At 35.1% G+C, this 18,698-nt stretch overlaps 1 protein-coding gene across 1 annotated transcript; it reads left to right on the top strand.

The window, feature by feature from the left end:
- Positions 1-3,249: 3,249 nt before the first annotated feature.
- Positions 3,250-17,203, top strand: LOC127802857 (NAD-dependent malic enzyme 59 kDa isoform, mitochondrial). The gene is made up of 19 exons (XM_052338913.1): positions 3,250-3,571; positions 3,830-3,926; positions 6,204-6,322; positions 6,441-6,608; positions 7,786-7,914; positions 8,340-8,400; positions 10,728-10,831; positions 10,917-11,000; positions 11,129-11,235; positions 11,355-11,448; positions 12,287-12,400; positions 12,971-13,036; positions 13,958-14,030; positions 14,128-14,214; positions 14,397-14,451; positions 14,531-14,602; positions 15,851-15,913; positions 16,466-16,580; positions 16,870-17,203. The coding sequence occupies exons 1-19, from the start codon at positions 3,440-3,442 to the stop codon at positions 16,939-16,941; spliced, it is 1,812 nt and encodes a 603-aa protein (XP_052194873.1). The 5' UTR covers positions 3,250-3,439; the 3' UTR covers positions 16,942-17,203.
- Positions 17,204-18,698: the final 1,495 nt, after the last annotated feature.

The raw sequence follows: 18,698 nt of genomic DNA, 5'->3' as shown, positions 1-18,698 counted from the left end.
CCAGGCTAAAATTCCTATAAACGGTGTACCGACAAAGCCAACAGCTAGTGCGAGTGGTTTCTTGCATTATTTGTGCTTCATATTGATCATTTCTCGAATCATTTGTGTTGAATGTAACCTACTCACTTGCTCTCTTTGTTTAGCATGTTACTTTTCTTGTTTCATCATTTCATGGTATGTGGTTTTGTGAAAAGTTAGTGGCTGTCATGAGTGGCTTTTGGAGTCACATATGTGTGTGTGAGATGAGCATGGCATGCACGGGGGTGATTGCAATACCCCGGCATGGCTTCCACAAAAAGGGGTTTTATTTTGCATACTTGCATTTCATACATGATATATTTCTTTCTTAAAACCATCTCACTTAAATTTATGTGATCTAACTTGGGTTGATGCTCCTAGAATGTTCCACGTTCCAGGTATGTTTGGTATGTCAGGAGCTAAGGAGGCGTGCGAGACAAACAGGAAAGAAAATATGGACTCTTAATACTTTTTTGTTGGTTTGTGTAATCTTATTCAAAAGCGTTGTAATAGTTCAGAGACTATATTTCTTTTTTTTTGTGTTAGATTTAAAATCTATCGTAATGAAATGCTTGTACATGTTATGCTTGTATGGGAAACACTTTCAGACTTTCTGGCAGGTTCGATTCATGATTTTCGCTGCTTAGGGTTTCCTAACATCTCTTGGGTGACTAGGTGTATACCTTCCTGTGATACTTGAGTTGAGGAGGTGTTACACCATCCAATGGTACACTTCTGCACCTTGCTGGTTATGACAGTGTTTAATTTATTTTCTCTACTGAAAATTTCACATTTCTTTCTTGGAGCTATAACTCCACTATTTAATTTGTTTAATTTCCTTTCTCTTGCTGGAAATTTGTTTATGTGTTCAGGTTTGTTTTCGTTCTGAAAAGGATTTTGTGACAGCGTGAAGGTTGTATAAGTCCAGTAGTATTTTCTTTGTTTTTCCAAAGGTGACTAAACATGGTTTCTAGTTTATGACAACTATTAATCATTACGGGAATCCGAGATAACCCACTGCGTAGCCAAATGTGTAGTGAAAATTGAAAATACAGCTGTCTGCCATTCATTAATTAAGTCTCTTGTTTAATTTGTTTTATTTGCGAAAAATTTCACATTTTTTTCTTAGAGTTTATCTTGATTTTGGATTGTGTTTAGGCTATAACTCCACTGATTAATTGTGTATATTGGGATTATTATTGATGGTTTTTGAGTTGTCTCCACTGTGGTACCCGAGACAACCCGCTACACAATCAAATGTGCAGTGAAAATTGAGAAGGCATGTGCACACCATCCAATGGTACATTTCTGCACTTTGTCGGCTATGACAGTGTTTAATTTCCTTTCTCCGCTGGAAATTTCACATTTCTTTACTGGAGCTATAAGTCCAATGTTTAATTTGTTTAATTTCCTTTCTCTTGCTGGAAATTTGTTTATGTGTTTAGGTTTGTTTTTGTTCTGAAAAGGATTTTGTGACAGCGTGAATGTTGTATAAGTTTAGTTGTATTTTATTTATTTTTCTAAAAGTGACTAAACATGGTTTCTGATTTATGGCAACTATTAATTATGCAGGTATCCAAGATAACCCACTGCATAGCTAAATGTGCGGTGAAAATAAAAAATGCAACTTTTTGTCATCCATTAATTAAGCTTATTCATATATCAGCATGCTTACGTATTCTTCAAGCACTATTCAACCAAGATAAAAATCATCTACAGATTCCAAGAACTACACATTTTTCACAAATCTAGGCTTAATTCCATTTCGAGTTAGCAAAAAAAAAAAAAAAAGAACAAAACATAGTAAAATACCAAAATAAAAACTAGAAATGGGCGGGAAAAGAATTTGGCGACTATTTTGTTATAATAGATATATATATATATATATAAATGTCGAATGACTCAAGTTATGTCTTGACGACAATGATGTTTCTTTCTCTAACACAGGTAAGGATGACAATGATACATTTTCTTTGAGAATAGGACAATTAACACCATTGTTTTCTTATTTTTTTTTCTATCTTATTTGTTACAAATTTCAATTGATTTTAAATTACCTAAATTTGAAAAATATAGGGTTTTTGATTCTTCAATCAAGTTTTGAGAATCTAGAATCATTAGACATGCAATTGATTGTTACCTAAACAATTTTAACCTAATTTTGACTTAGAAACAAGAATAAGAAAAAAAAAAAAAAGTATCAAAATAAAAAATGCTTACAAATGTGACCCCTTTGAACATATTTTTTTTGGGTCACAACACAATAGTAGTTTTGCTAATCAAGTTGTTGTCAACCAAGTTAACATGACCATTAATAGTCATAGTTAAATCAAGTTATTTATCTTTTTTTTTAAATAAAAAATCTAAAGAACTTGGTTATTATTTAATTTGAAGATATTTTTTTTTGTACATCTCCTTCTCCTTTCGTTATTAAAATCACAAATTTTCACGGTATTCTTACCCAATAATAATAGAGAAAGAGAGAGAGAGACTGTGTGTATGTTAGTGTTATAAGGGGAACAATTATTTTATTATGATTCTTTATGTTAGAAGAGATTAATATAATTTCTTAAATTATATAATTTATCTCAATTATAATGTTAAACCTTAAGGAATATTAGTGTAATTTACTCTTTTTTATTTTGGTTTTTCTAAAAATATACATATCAATTTTGTTAAAATATTTTCTAAGTCACATGTATAGAGTTAAAAAATTATTTTTTTATTTTTAATAATAAATTTAATCATGTAATAAAAAATAAAATAAAAAAATATTTCCTACTATTTTTTTACAATTTATGCTTTAATATTTTATGTTTAAAGCTAATTTTTTTAAAAATTAGTTTAAAATATTCAAATATTAAAAATCAATATTTATATGAAATAAAAAATTACATAGAAATGAAAACATTCCTAATATTTTACTTTTTATATTTTAAAAACAAGAAAAACCTAACCCTAGACGCGGCGGCAGCGGCAGTACAGCTGAGCCCACCGTTCTGGCAGCCTTACGGTTGAAATACCGAATATGCCCTCTCTGCCCGTGAGGCCCCACTTCCGCCACTCCACACCGCACACTCTGCCCGTAAATGTGGGGCAGCCTCATCATTCTTCATCAGGCGTCACTCTCCATCAGTCAGTCGGGCTCCATCTTCCAATCAGTACAGATACATGCGCATATATGTAAATATCTGTATATTATTATTGTAGATTTTTCTATAAAAGCGGGAGGGAGGGAGGGAAGTTGAAATCACAGTGGGTCATAAGATCTGCTGTAAATTTTCAGGGAAGGGCTGAAAATCGAGCTTTGCTCTTTGGTTTTGATTCGTTTGGGGGACTACGCTTTTGTTGAGCTCTCCCTTTCTTTCTTTCTTTCTTTCTTTGCTGCTGGGCTTTTAGGGCACTAAAAAAAGGAAGAATTATGTGGAGGCTCGCTCGATCTGCGGCGGCAAACCTCCGCCGCTCGCCTCGGCGGTTCTCCACGGCCATCCCCGGCCCCTGCATCGTTCACAAGCGCGGCGCCGATATTCTTCACGATCCCTGGTTCAACAAGGTCAGGACTTTCTCGCTGCTTGAATCGTAGTGTTTAGTGTGAGATTTTCTCGTCGCGTGCTTAGGAAATGTTGCGTTTTCGCACGATTTCTGGTGAATTACGTGTTCGGGAAGTGGGCTCGACACTTGCGATGGCGAGAGAATTGGGAGCAGTGATGACTGTTACCATCATTTTGATATTCATTTCTTCCCTTTGCTCCATTTATTTTTGTTTATATTTGTTTTCTTTCTGTTTGTTCTTATAATTTTCTGGAAACAGGATACGGCCTTCCCTATAACAGAAAGAGATCGGCTTGGACTCCGTGGTCTGCTTCCTCCGCGTGTTATATCATTTGAGCACCAACATGATCGTTTCAGTAAGACCTGGAAAGCAGCTCATTTGATTTTTCTTTTGCTAGTCTTCATATTTCCTGATTATTTTTGTGCCCAACTGGAGCTTGCTCTAGACCGCCAAAAGTCTTTATTTATGGATCCGTATACAAGCAGAAAGAGGAAAATATTGTTGATCTGAATGCAATGAATTAGCATTTGTCCTATGTGCAAATGAATAACGTGCTGTTTGACAAGCTAAGGAATTCCATCCAGCTTGTTATTAATGTGGAAGGGCGCCCAGGATCATGTGATCTTATGTACTTTCTTGTTATGTGTGATCTAGCATCGATCGTTTTAGTGATTTTTTTTGTTAATTTAAATTTATCTCAAGAATTTGTATTAACCTTTTTGAATTAATTGTGCATGAATTGACTAAACTTATAGAGGACAAGCTATCATTAGGGTGCTACTGGGTCACTGTCCTTTTCTAGGTCCTCTGCCTGGAAAGTTTGACGCCTGTTCACTGACCTTATCATCCACCTTAATCCACATCAAGCGAATTTCCTGCATTAGTACTTGGGGAATATCGATAATAGTGTACAATATGTGCGTGCATATAGTTTCACTTTCTTATGTCAAATTATGCACTACCTGGGAACTGTTGTCTGGTTTTCTACTTTAGTGAACTGTAGGAATGAACTATTGTTGGGCCAAAGGGTACCGAATAGAGAGCAATTCTCTGTACCTAGGCTCAACTCTGCATAAAGATGGATGGTGTTGATATGACTTGTAGAATTATGGAGAGTGGATTGAGTGGAGGAATGTTCAGGAGAATAAACTTACACACACATAGGGCATGCACAAGATCAAGCATGCTAATGGTATGTAGTCGTCTTTCTTTTCTGCTGGTAATGGTATGTAGTATTGGGATTTGAGAAACAATGTGTTGGAAAATGGATACATATTAAATGATAATATAAAGGTGCATCTGTGGAGAAACTAGAAGGGACACATTTGGGACAGAATTAGGAATAAAGGGATACCTGAGATGATAGATGCAACATCTACTGAAAACACAATGTTCTTAGAGATAGGGTTAGGAATGAAGCGGTTCTTAAGATGAGTAATGTAGCATTTATTGAAGATTAAATGCGAGAACTTCAAGTTCCAATGACTTTGATGTGAATAGAAGAGATAGGTGCCTCGATGAGAAAACATGAGTACATCTAATTATCTACATCCAAGTTAATGCTAAAAAATGACAAGAGGCGAGCATTAATTTTAGTGGATGCTCTTCATAAAATGAAATGGAGGAAAGGTTTGACATAGCCTATTCGAAGTAACTAGAATAATGGTTTAGTTGAGGTAAGTAGATCTTCTTGATAATTGTTATGCAGAAGGGTTTAGGTTGGGTTGAATCATGTGATATAATAAAATATAGTTACACAAGTCTTTCCCGAGGGCCTATTCTTTGTGCTCTTGGCCTGACTCTTTAAAAATATAGATATCCAATCGAGCCCATCTTTGTTCCTAACAATTCACCTATATGTCAGGTTAAAATTTTTTCTTGACAATTAAACCTATACATTGGCCATTAGAAATTCTTTTATTATAGAACTACTATACAAATATATTTATGTATATATATATATTTTCAAGATAACAATCAGATTGAGATCAGGCCACTTTTTAAGATCCAAGCCCACTTGGTTTACAATCTGGCCTGAACATATGCCCACAACCTAGGCCTTATAATTGGGTCCTCTGTGCTTGCGCCATGACCTTTGAACCATCTGTGGTCCACTGTTGCCACCTCTGAGATGATTGAAGGTGGCTTTGACCATCCTTATGGTGTGAACATTAGGTACTAAATGCATACGAAAGGCATACAAGGATTGGGCAGGGGAGGTGGGCGGGAGGATGAATTGGTTGGTCTAGAGAGCACCAAGTCTGCAATTTGGTGGATGGTGTCCTTGTGGAGGTTCCTTTGCTTGAGTCCGGGAAGATGTCTTGAAACACCTCCTGGTTGCTCAGTCATGGAGGGTTACACCCATTAGCATCTGGATTCAATTTTAGAGCAGGGAATGCATTATCTTGGCTGGTGAGGTCCAACAATAACAGTGAGCATATATGTACATCCGTCATTCCCACATGTCAACTTGTGAGGTTGACATCATAGGGCTAAACTCGAGGATATTTGATTTATGATAGTTATGTGGTCTCTCCTTATATTTTTGTATTTTTCTTTTGAGCTTTCATGTTTCTTTAATAGATTTTGTTTCTGAATTAAAGGTTTGATGTTTTGTTCTTAATGTTGGCAGTGGAGTCTTATCGATCGCTTGAAAGAAATACTAAAGGACATCCAGATGGTTTTGTGTCATTGGCTAAATGGAGGATCTTGAATAGACTTCATGATAGAAATGAGACATTATACTACAGAGTAAGTTTGGTAGCAATAGTAGCTTATATATGATGTGATTTAAGAATTACTTATAATCTCTCTTTAGTTTGAGAAAATCTAGTTACATCTGAAAGAATCTTATTGATTTTCTCTACAGGTCCTTATTGATAACATTGAAGATTTTGCTCCAATAATTTATACTCCTACAGTTGGACTGGTTTGTCAAAACTATTCAGGGCTGTTTAGACGCCCACGAGGAATGTACTTTAGTGCAAAAGATAAAGGAGAGATGATGTCCATGATCTATAATTGGCCCGCTCAGAAGGTATTATGGAGATATTGTATATGTTAATATACAGTTCTGATGTCCCTTTTGCTTTCACCTGATGTTTTTACACCATAAGTCTTCCCGCTTGTTTCAACATTAAGTCTTTGAGTTAAATGGTGTCAAGCATAAAAGATTTGCAGGAATTGTTACTTTTTAGTTGGAAGTAGTAGAAATGAAATTTGTGTGGTCCAATACCAGTTACACTATATGTTCACAGATTCTAAATTTGATGCCTATGCACTTACACACAACTTATACTGGAGCAGGTTAGAGGTGCATTATCAAGATTGGTACTTGTTAAAATCTTGGTCTGTTGGCAACTACATTCAGGTTGCATTCATGTTGTTCTTGGATTTTGTTTGACTGCTGGTTAATTTTTCCCCTTTCTTCGTTTATATTGTCAAGCAAGAACTGGACCATCTCCAAGGAATCTGGTTTACATCCACACCACTCCCAAGTATTTGTTAATGAGTCAATTTGTCAATAAATTAAACTATTGATCAGTGTTCTTTATGGGCTTAGCCATTCATCTGCTACTCTTAAAAAGTGCATCTGCAGCTGTTCATAAGTTAGCACTAGATTGGTTATGTTTGTGATATCTGCTCATGCCAAACTTAAGCACGTGGCTGTGACTGGAGCCTTTAAGAATAGTTTCATTACAAATTTTATCGTGTCCTAAATTTTAGCTGGATGCACTGCTTTTGTTTTTTCTTAGCTTGTCATCAGTTGTTGATTCCAATTTCTGAGTATGAATGGTCAAAAGCAAGTATTGATTGAGTAGACTTCCAAATATTCCCTTGTATATGGTTGTTGTTCAATTACTTAGCCATGCTTCATAATAGGTGCACAGGTTCTAGTCAGAACTGCAGGCATATCATGCTTTGTGGAAGATTATATGACCTTTCTTCCTCATTATAAATGGTTTTTCATTTTTCTGTATCAATTTTTTCTAAAGAGGAAGTTCGACCAGAGCAAACATGCAAAATTCATAAGCTTGTTTGTTATGAAACTTTTGCTCATGAATAACAAATATACATTATGTTTTCTAGAAATGTGAGCATTTTTCCTGTTATGAAATAAAGGTTGATTAGTTTCTCCAGTTCTTGCAGCTTAAAGGTTATTTTTCTTAGTGCACTGGACATATCATGGTTATGCAGCTTCTTGTATCTTGCAGGTTGACATGATTGTCTTGACAGATGGCAGTCGCATTCTTGGTCTAGGGGATCTTGGAGTCCAGGGAATTGGAATACCCATTGGAAAGCTTGACGTGTATGTTGCTGCTGCTGGTATAAACCCACAGAGAGTATGTTCCACTATTTTTCTCTTGCTTATGTACAGGTGCATGGGACAGTGAGGTTTTTGATGTAGTTAAGTAGCTATGCAAGTGTACATCACTACTTGCATACCTATGCATGCAGGCAAGGGCCCACATTGAGTGCCAAGATAACTCTTGGATGATTACCATACTTGATATGGATCATTGGCACATGGTTATTCTATTTATCATCCATGAAGAAGGTTACCTATACTTGTCTGTATGTCAGTAGTGTTAATATTCATGATTTGAAAACATGCTGATGAACATTCATAGAAATGAAACAAAAGGAAAGATGTTTAAATAACTGACAGTCTTTCCTTGTCTACCAGATGATGTGCACTTTTATTTATTCGTTTCCTTGAATTTTTGCCTTCATCTATACTAATTCCGTCTGTGTTCATCTATGGCAGATACTTCCTATTATGCTTGATGTCGGTACCAACAATGAGAAACTTCTTCAAGACCCTCTTTGTGAGTAAAAAGGATCCAGCATTTTTTTTTTTTTAAATCTCTGTTTAACTTTTCTATTATTAAAATTGTCTTCTTGATCTCATTATTTTATACTTCTAGCAATGGTTTGAGGTTCACATTTTAAAACACAACACAATCAGATCACTTACTCTTTAATGCAATTGACTATTTTATCTACTATGTAAAACATACACATGCACACAGCAGTAGGAGATCTTAAGATGGTTTCTGTTATTTGAACTTCGTGTCTCTCTTTCAATTGCTTGTCCTCGTGTCTTGCTCTCTGATTATTTAGCTCGCTATCCATTGTTTTGATCAAATTGCCTACCTTGTAAAATAGAAGTTCAATGCTGATAGATATACATATTCATTGCTGATGATTCTGATCAATATTAGAAAAAGCTTTTCAGAACTTACAGGCGCTCCAGAAAATCTACTATGGAGCATTAGTGACATAAATTGACGTCCCTGAGTGTATATGAGTATGTCTATGTCATTGCCTTCTAATGGTCTATGCAACTGAACTATCGTCTACTGAAGATAAAAGTTCTTTACTGTTTTTTTTCACCCTCCCTCCCTCTCTCTTTTAAAGGGGGATGGATAAATTACTCAATTTTATAGTGCGGTAACCTAGTGAAACCAGGATCTACAACCCCCACCAAGGGAACTATGACGTGGTTCCTGCTGTCCTAGTCATGGTGCATTCATGCACTGATTCACGACATAAACTGGCCCTAATTCAGAAGAAATATGATTGAGGAAATTAAAATGTATGTATGTATATACAAAGAAAATTGATGCTAGGGCAAAATTAGAAGATTCACCAATAAGTTCTCATTCTATTTACTGTTTGGATTATCCTGTAAAATATATGTGCAAATATTTAACAACCTGCTCCAATCAAAATATGGCCCATAATTATTCTACAACTAAGCCTAATCTCGTGTACTTAATCTAGAAAAAAATGTTGTTTTGTGTACTTGTACATGTATTGAATACTGTAACAAACTGTGAACCTACTGATGTTGACTTGCATAAAGGCTAAAGTAACTAGAAACAATAATGGTGCTAAATAAAAACAATGGAAATAATCATGTGGTTACTTGATTGTACATTACAACAATTACACAACATGCCTTTATCCATTATCTGAGGTTGACTACAAGAATTTTAGCTTGCAAATCATCTCTATTTATTGCCTTGTTACAAGGTGTTTATAACTTATATAATGCCTAAGTGTCTCCTACCATGTTTTTCTTGGTTTTGCTCTTATCTCTTTTCCTAGAGATTTGTTCTATTCTATCAACTCCTCAAAGGAGCTTCTATTGGTCTTGTTCTGACATGACTAAGCCATCTTAATTGTATCTCATGAATCTTATCTTCAATAGGAATCACTTTGACCTTATTACAAATAACCTTACTTTTAATTTTATTTATTTATTTATTTATTTTTTCTGTATGGTTGCACATCTATCTTAACATTCTTATTTTTATTACGCTCATATTTTGTATGGTGTTTTACTAGCCAACATTCTATGGCATATAACAAAGCTGGTTTTATAGTTGTCCTATGAATTTTTTCTTTTAGCTTTAATTGAATCTTCCTATCACATAAGATGCATTTTTCCATTGTAATAATCCTGCCTTAATTCTATAGAAGACATCCTTATAATCTCTCAATCTTTTTGGATGTCTGATCTAAGATATCTTAATCAAGCTTTTCTTGTTATGACTTGATCTTCCAGTTTTATCATTAAATGAAAATTTTTTGCTTGTCATTTCTGTTTTAACAAGCAATTTCCTTTTTCTATCCCTGATGTAATTATGTAGAATGTGTTTCCTTTTCCTGGAATGCTGATTACAAGTTAAATTTCATCAAAACAAAGGTTTCAAATCTGATGCTTATTTTGATAAGCATGTTTCTTTCAACTAGCCAACCCCAGATAGTGGGATAAAGACTACATATGTTGCTGTTTTGTTTCTAACAATTAGATAAGATTCATTAAACATTTCCTAATTTTCTCTCTTTTTGTACTGTATTATTTATTTCGGAGAAAATATTATGATAATGACTCTTTACTCTTAATAAGTAGGATCTTCACTTTCAAAATCCATCTCTCCTTAGGTTTCACTTACCACTTTTTTTAGCCATTAAGTTTATTTGCGATTATCCTCTTGGGATATTTGTTTCAGCTGAATATACTGTGTCTTTTTGTTCTCTGTGATTTCTATGCTTAAATATAATATGTACTCTTTAGATGTTTTTAAACCCATTGTTTCAAGAAAACTTCATAAGTATTTCTTTTCACGTGATTTTAGTTCAACAGATTTAGGATTGAGACAACCTCGCTTGGAAGGAGAGGAGTATCTATCGATTGTTGATGAATTTATGGAGGCAGTTCATGAACGTTGGCCAAAGGCTATTGTACAGGTCTAGTTCTTTTAGGAATATAGCCTCTTGTTTGATGTCTAACCTGTACCATAATGATAACTTGATGGTTGGTGAATATTATCAGTTTGAGGACTTCCAAATGAAGTGGGCTTTTGAAACATTGCAACGCTATCGGAAAAAGTTCTGCATGTTCAATGATGACATACAGGTGAATACTTGGCGTTTTATTCTGTTGTCAGAATAGTGATGGATACAATAGGACAAAACTTGCTCATTAGATTGTTAGAGGTGGCTCATCTATAATGTCAACTGTGCTGCTTGTCATAATTGCTTCAGGGAACTGCTGGTGTTGCTCTGGCAGGACTACTGGGAACTGTTAGGGCACAAGGTCTGCCGTTGACTGACTTTGTGAACCAAAAGATAGTTGTTGTTGGAGCTGGAAGGTACTGACAATATTCAACTAATAAAATGTACTCCTGGTTCTTGTGTACTGGTAATGGTAGCTATGAGTTGGGCATCTTCTTCTTCTTCTTCTTATTTTTTTTTTTTTTCTGGATATCAGTGCAGGGCTTGGTGTCCTTAACATGGCTAAACAGGCTGTTTCAAGAATGGTTGGAGGAGAAGCACATCCTCACTTTTTCCTTCTAGATAAAGATGTGTGGCTCTACACATATTACTTCCTATCTACGTTTCTATTATAATGTCTGTTAACCTAGATCTCACCCTTAGCTATGATCTCTCAATCACTCAAACACTCCTTGACGATCTCTCTAATCCGCAACGAATTGAAAACAGAAACCAACAAGAAAATAATCAAGAACTGCAAACAACACACACAAGTTTATCCTGGTTTAGTCTCAAAAGAGACCTACATCCAGATTGGCTTTGCCTTGCTTTCTCCACTATCTTGGATACCAATACACGATTACATGTGCCACAAAACCCAACTCTCAGCCCATAAACTTGAAAGCTATATAGAGTTGAAAACAAGAAAGATATACCCTCCTTCTCACCGCACATACTTGCACAAGACAGATTGTAAACCCACAACTGAAAGCTCTGCAAAAGCCTACCTCTCGGCCCCTATTTATAAGTTATAGGGACGGGAGAAATCCTTCTGACCGACTGCCCAAATGGCAGTTACAACAATCTCGGTCAGCCTTCTAGAAACATTTCCCTCCTATAAGAACTAATATAGAAAACAATACAAGATGATTCTTCCTTTACAATACAAGCTCTAATCTAGTACAAATGTATTTTAACAATGTCAATTGACATGCACATGCATATATATCAGCTCTATGACTTGTTGCAAAAATTGTGTAATAAAATGCAGAGCATGTTTATAGAGCAATTTATTTTACATTTTTTTTTTTGTATCAGCTCATATCGATATTTCTTCTCATAAGAGTAGTAATAATCAATTTCTTAACTACATGCAACTGAATTGAGTTTTGGAATGATATGATTTGAGAAGTGCTTGCTTAAATGCAGGGTCTTATCACAAGGGCGAGGAAGGATATTGATCCATCAGCCGCACCATTTGCTAAAACCCCTGGAGAGATTGAGGGACTAGGACTTAAGGAAGGAGCAAGTCTCATTGAAGTGGTAAATATTAGTTATGTGGTTTTTTTTAGCAGCTTCTGTTGGTAGGTCACTACTCAACCCCACATTGGTAGTCTACTGGGATGGGTGTCTTCAGTATATTACTTAGTCCATGAACTCAAAAATCACCTTCAACTAGAACTTTGGGGTGAGGGGCTGACTGTAGCGTTACGAGTGGTATCTGAGCTAAACCAGGCCACTACTAAGTGGGTGTGGGTTGGAAAAGTATTTGAGATTGACTTGGTTCAGATTGAGATGTGCAATTTTTGGCCTACATTAGGATGATAGGTATTAAAGGAGAGGAGTTTATCACAACCCAATCCCAGGTTGGTAGTCTATTGGGGAGGCCTTGGGTATATTACTTGGTCTCATGAACCCAAAAATCACATTCAGCTAACACTTTTGGGAGAGGGCACATGGCATTGCATGCAAGGCCAATGCAAGATGTAATTGTGTGGAAATAAATCTCTTGCTTCAGATACAAGCAAGTTGGACTCTAGGTTTTCCTTGTTAATTTTCAGAGTACACTTCCATAATTTAGAAAGACTAATTGCTACAAATGTTTTATTCCAGGTTAAGAAAGTCAAGCCTGATGTGCTTCTTGGTTTATCTGGAGTTGGTGGTATCTTCAATGAGGAGGTGCACACCGTCTTATCCTTGTTCTCCTTGATCTGTATTTCCTAGTGAAGTATAACAAACTAGTCAAGTTGGTGTAACTCTCTTCAGATATGCATGTTGTTTCTGGCTTGTCTAGACTATTTGGGCTGTTTTTTATGATAATAATAATAATATGTTGGTAATTTTTATTAACACTTAATAATCTTAATTTCTCAACTATGTAATTAGAGACATGAGACAAGTTTTCCCATGACATTTTGCCTGACCAAGCAATTAATTCATGATTAAGAAAAGAGCAATCTTTTGCTCCATCTTGTTTGCTAGATCTAGGTAATCCATTTTAGATATGTTTTTGTTTACCCTATTGTCTTTTTGCTTCTTAGTGAAAATTTACAACCACTTGTGCCTTGGTACATAAGCTCATTCCTCATCAGGATAACTGGGTATTGTTTGTTATTATCACTGTTAGTTAACTCCACTCACATCAATTCAATAAGGTTAAATTTTGATTATTTGGAGTTGACTCTTGGAGTACTTGACCATGGATAAAGATGGCTAGAGATCTAGAATTTATGTAGCTGATTCTATCTAGTGGGGTTAAGGATTGTGATTTTTGTTGTCGACTCTAGAAATACTTTTCCAGAGAGCTCTCTGGGTCTGTAGAAGTTCTTCTCCTCATTCTTTCCTAACCTTCCTGTGTTAAAACCAGCTATCTCCAACTCTTCTTCTATGGTGTGTTATCCGTGTTTTCCTCATTCTTCTATGCTCAACATTCTCTTTATCCCATGGAACCATTTCCCTCTTGGTCTCTATCAAAGAGATGAAGCACAATAATACAGGCAGTTTTTATCTTTTGATGTCCTTTTTTAGTAGTTATTAAATTTGTTTGCTGGGTTAATTGGGCTCTTTAATTACCATATTCCTTCTTGTCATATGAACCAGGTCCTTAAGGCCATGCAAGAGTCAGATTCTGCTAAGCCTGCCATTTTTGCAATGTCAAATCCAACAATGAATGGTTTGACTTTACAATCTCTCTAAGTTATCCATTTTGTCTTTATTTACAGTACCTCCAACGTCTATTTTGACAAGTGTGGTTCCATTCTTTGAAATAGCTGAATGTACTGCTGTTGATGCCTTCAAGCATGCTGGAGAAAAAATAGTTTTTGCCAGTGGGAGCCCTTTCAAAAATGTTGACCTTGGTATGATTTCTTTGTGCTACTGCTAACTTGTTATGGAGTGTTTTTCCACATGAATCATCCTCACCATACTTTCTCATTATGTAACCAATGGAATGGACACTTCCATACGGTCTTCATCCGCGATGTCCGCTTACTCTGACCTTTATCAATCACACGTTTTTTTTTTTTTTTCCTCTTTTAAGGGAATGGAAAAGTGGGCCATGTAAATCAAGCAAATAACATGTATCTGTTTCCTGGGTTAGTGCTAATATTCATGCTACTTAACTCTGTATTATCTTTTAAAGGAACTATCTGAGATTTTCTTTACTGGATTCAGGATAGGTTTAGGAGCTCTTGTCTCAGGTGCTCGTGTTATTTCAGATGGGATGTTGCAAGCAGCTGCTGAATGGTATGGGGTGAAAATTTTGACCTCTTTATTCTTTGACCTACACTTTTAATTAACTATGAAATCAGAGATTGGCATCATTCTATGATAAGATGTCATCATTCTATTGTAGCCATGAGCATCTGATGGCTAGGGAGTCCATGTGCCATGTGCATTTGTGATGTTTTCAACCCCCTTTTTTATAGGGCATCATGTGGAATTTTCTGTATTGCAGTTAGTTGTAACGTGCTAATTTGTGCATCCGAGTCAATTTTTCATTATAATGTGAGAAGCCAAAAGGTCTGGCTAAATGATTAAGCGAAACAAAAGAAATAAAAGTCTGGAAGATTGGAGCATGAGGCTGTGTCAGAACATTGAGTTACAATGTTAAGATGCATGCCTCTCGATGCCAAGATCCTCATTATAGGCATCTAGCCTCAATATGCAACTACACCAGCTTGACCTATATAGATACAAATTTTGCCTGGTACTTCATCCCGTGACTGCGTAACCTCCAAATCATGCTTATGCCTAAGTAATGTTGACTTCACTGAGGTATCTTGACATGCTCGTGCACTGTTCTTGAATTGTTAACCAGCCCCATGGCTTGAGGTGTGTTTGTTGAGGTTTAACAGGTTTGCTTCTTCCTCTTCTACTTCAAAAGTAATTGAACTGGAGCTTTCTCATTTATCTTTAACTAGAGTTGTCAATGGTTGATGTTGACAAAACTTGTCACAGTTCTAAGTGAATTTGACTATTCATTGGCTTGTGGACAGGAAAAAAAGTGCATGGAAATAATTTGGTTAAAATTTTGATGATTTTGTGTTTCTTGTTCTATGAGTAGAAAACCGTTCTTATTTTTCTGAGCATCATAATTTTGCTCAATGATCACAAGGATTGTCGGACCTGTATCTGTAAGCTCCAAGAGACCTGACTGTAGATTAATCAGGTGTTCGCTGCTAAATCCTGTGACATCTGATAATATTGGATTTATTGTTTGCACCAAAAATGCTTTAGACTGAACTGGTTATTAGGTGGGTGTAACACTTGGTTGTTGTTAATACTATTGAAAATTAACAAGGTTTTTGTTCTTACATAAAATAGATGTGTCTCTGGAACATCTTATTGGATTTTATCTATGGTCTATGGTTTGCATATTTTTGCTGCGTTATAAGTTGTTTTTCTTTCAGTATTTGATGAAGGGAAATTAAAAAAAATGGTTGTGTGATGGTGAACCTAGTATTAGCTGCTAATATAAAATTTTCTCTGCAGCCTTGCTTCATACATAACAGAAGAAGAAATCCAGAGGGGTATTCTGTATCCATCAGTTAAAAGGTTCATTCTTCAGCTCATTGGAACATTAACATTTTCTTACATTCCAAGCTTGAGCACTCACAATGTGGGAGTTGGTGAAAACCAGCCGTGTTAGTTTCTAGTGGCTTAAGTTAGGTTCAGAACATTATTCTATTCTGCTTATATGCAATGAAATATAGCAGCATGATATAGTATCTCCGGTCAAAAGTTCTAAATGCAATATGAATAATACACTGAGGCTTACAGTCTGCATTAGGCAATTCTGAAAGCATATCTAACCACGATCTCCTGTTTGTGGGCTTGTGGGAAGCTGTTCACATTTTTCAAATTTATTACGTGTGCATGGCTACCATTGTTTATTCTCTCTTTATCTCTCATGTAGTCGCAATGGAGTTAGATATATATAGAGTTATACTTGGTGTAATTGTTCACATATATAGAGTTAGATCTTGTTGAATTGGAGGAGGGAATGAAACACTGGCTTTGATGTTATACTTGGTGTAAGGAAGCAAATTTTCTTCCTATGAAATTTCCACTGATCTAGTTCTGCTTTGGCCCCATTCATGACTGCAGCATTCGAGATATAACAGCACAGATAGGCACTGCTGTCTGTAGAGCAGCCGTCGCTGAAGAACTGGCAGAAGGGCGTTGTGAGGTGGGACCTAAAGAGCTCATGCATATGTCAAAAGTACGTATAAATTTCAACTTTCTTATGAGCAAATGCAGTCTTATTGATCAAAATATGATACATATATTATGTTTTATTTTTTGGGTGCTTGAATAGACAACTCCATGTGATGGGATTAGGGTAAGGCTTAATATGCCGTTGTATTTGGTGATTGAAGTGAAAACCCATTTCAACCCTGCAAGGGAACAGCGATTACCAAAACCTGAATCACTAGACTCAAAGCTCGCCACCACCCACTTTATCTTAACATTTACTCTCATCTATGGCTTTTTCATTGTTGTGAATGCAGGAGGAGACAGTGGAATATGTGAAAAGCAGCATGTGGTATCCCATTTACAGTCCCCTTGTTCATGAAAAATAGAAACATGTTCCTGGGCGAATATCACTCTTTTCTGCAGGCTCTTGTCCCAACACTGTTCGGCCCAATATTAGACCATAATAATTTTAGATTCGTGGTTAAATTTTTATGCTACATTTAAAGCCTTCGAAATAGTAAAAGGGCCCAAACAGTATTGCTTTGCTGGAGGAAGGAGAACAGAGCAGAGCAGTGCAGGAACTGAAAAATGTGTTGTTTCGTGTAGGCTTTTGCCTGAATGCAATGCTTATTGATGTAATGTTGTTGATGCCTCCTCCTGTTTATATGGCTTTCTCTGCTATCTATCATTCATATTTTAGTTCAAATTTACAAAAAAAAAAAAAAATATCAAAGTAAATATTCAACAGCTGATAACACAAAAATGCGTGAAAATTGAGTCTCAAAATTAAAAAAATACACACTTGAGAATTAAACTTAAACTGATTATTACGCGATTAGATTAAAATTTATCTAAACGAATATGGCAATTGAAATGATAGATTTTATACATAATATAAGAATAATTTTATTATTTTTCAATATTATTATAATTATAATATATGTTAAGATCGTAGTAATTTTATCTATTGAATATTATTATAAAATATGTTATGAATATTACATAGATGAATACTTCTGTTCAAATTAATAATTTATAAACTAATAGTCAATGTAGCGATTGTAGGCAAGGTAACAATAGTAGAGAGGCGATGGAGATGAGGCGAGACAATGGTAGTGAGGTGCGGATGTAAGGGCAGCAACGAGGCAGTGGCCATAGCAAGGGAGACGAGAGAATAGGGACATGGCAATCCATGAGAAGGGAAAGGAAAGAGCATGGCGTGGGGACAAAATCATCTTTTTGCCCTCTTTCGATAATCCTATCGATAAGTTTGTCGGGGCTTTCTAGATTTTTCCTCTTTAAAGTAACTGTAATTATAATTGTAATTGATATTTTTTAAAAAAATTTAATTGTAAGTGGGTCGGTCCTTCGATTGGGTATGCGATTATAGATTTTTTTCTAAATTAAAGTAATTGCACCCATTGTTAACATCCATAATGGGATAAAGGCTCAATTTGACATCTTGAATTTTTTGCGATTTGTCTTCTTAGGGCATCTCCAATTAGCACATTAAATTGGTCTCAAAATAAGTTCCAAGGAATATACCATTTTGGTGTATGATATGAATCTTAAGTATTAAATTTAATGTTACGTAAATAATATAATACTAAATTTAGTGTTATACTGTTCTCGAATACTAAATTTATTTTTTTTTTTATTTTCTATTTTGTCATTTTTTATATAACTTCAAAATAAATACTTCCATTTATATCTTTTATCACTTTTTTATATTTTAATTAATAATTAAAATTACAAATTAAATTATTATGCATTAAATGCTTGGCTTTGTGTATCTATTGTTGCAGTGAGATCAAGTTTATTTTCACGATTTGAGGACACATGAGATGGATTGGATTTTAAACTCATTTTGCAGATAAATATAAAATGAATTCTTTTCACTTTTATAAAAGATTGATAATGAAATAGATGGTATTATGTTATCTTTTAAAATAGAAAAAAAAAATTGAATGAAAGGTAAGTTTGTCATACATTGGATAAAAGTTAAGTAGTGTTAGGTAGTAAAGTTAGTTGTGAAATAAGTGAGAAAAAATGTGGATAAAAAAAGATGAGAAAATTAGTTAAAATATTAAGTGAAAAAAATTTACCGAATAAATAGTTAGTTTGATTAAAAATATTAGTTAAA

This window comes from Diospyros lotus, chromosome 5, assembly GCF_014633365.1.
Source record: "Diospyros lotus cultivar Yz01 chromosome 5, ASM1463336v1, whole genome shotgun sequence".
Lineage (NCBI taxonomy): Eukaryota > Viridiplantae > Streptophyta > Magnoliopsida > Ericales > Ebenaceae > Diospyros > Diospyros lotus.
Note: the sequence above shows the minus strand (reverse complement) of the source record. Positions and strands in the feature narration are given on the sequence as shown.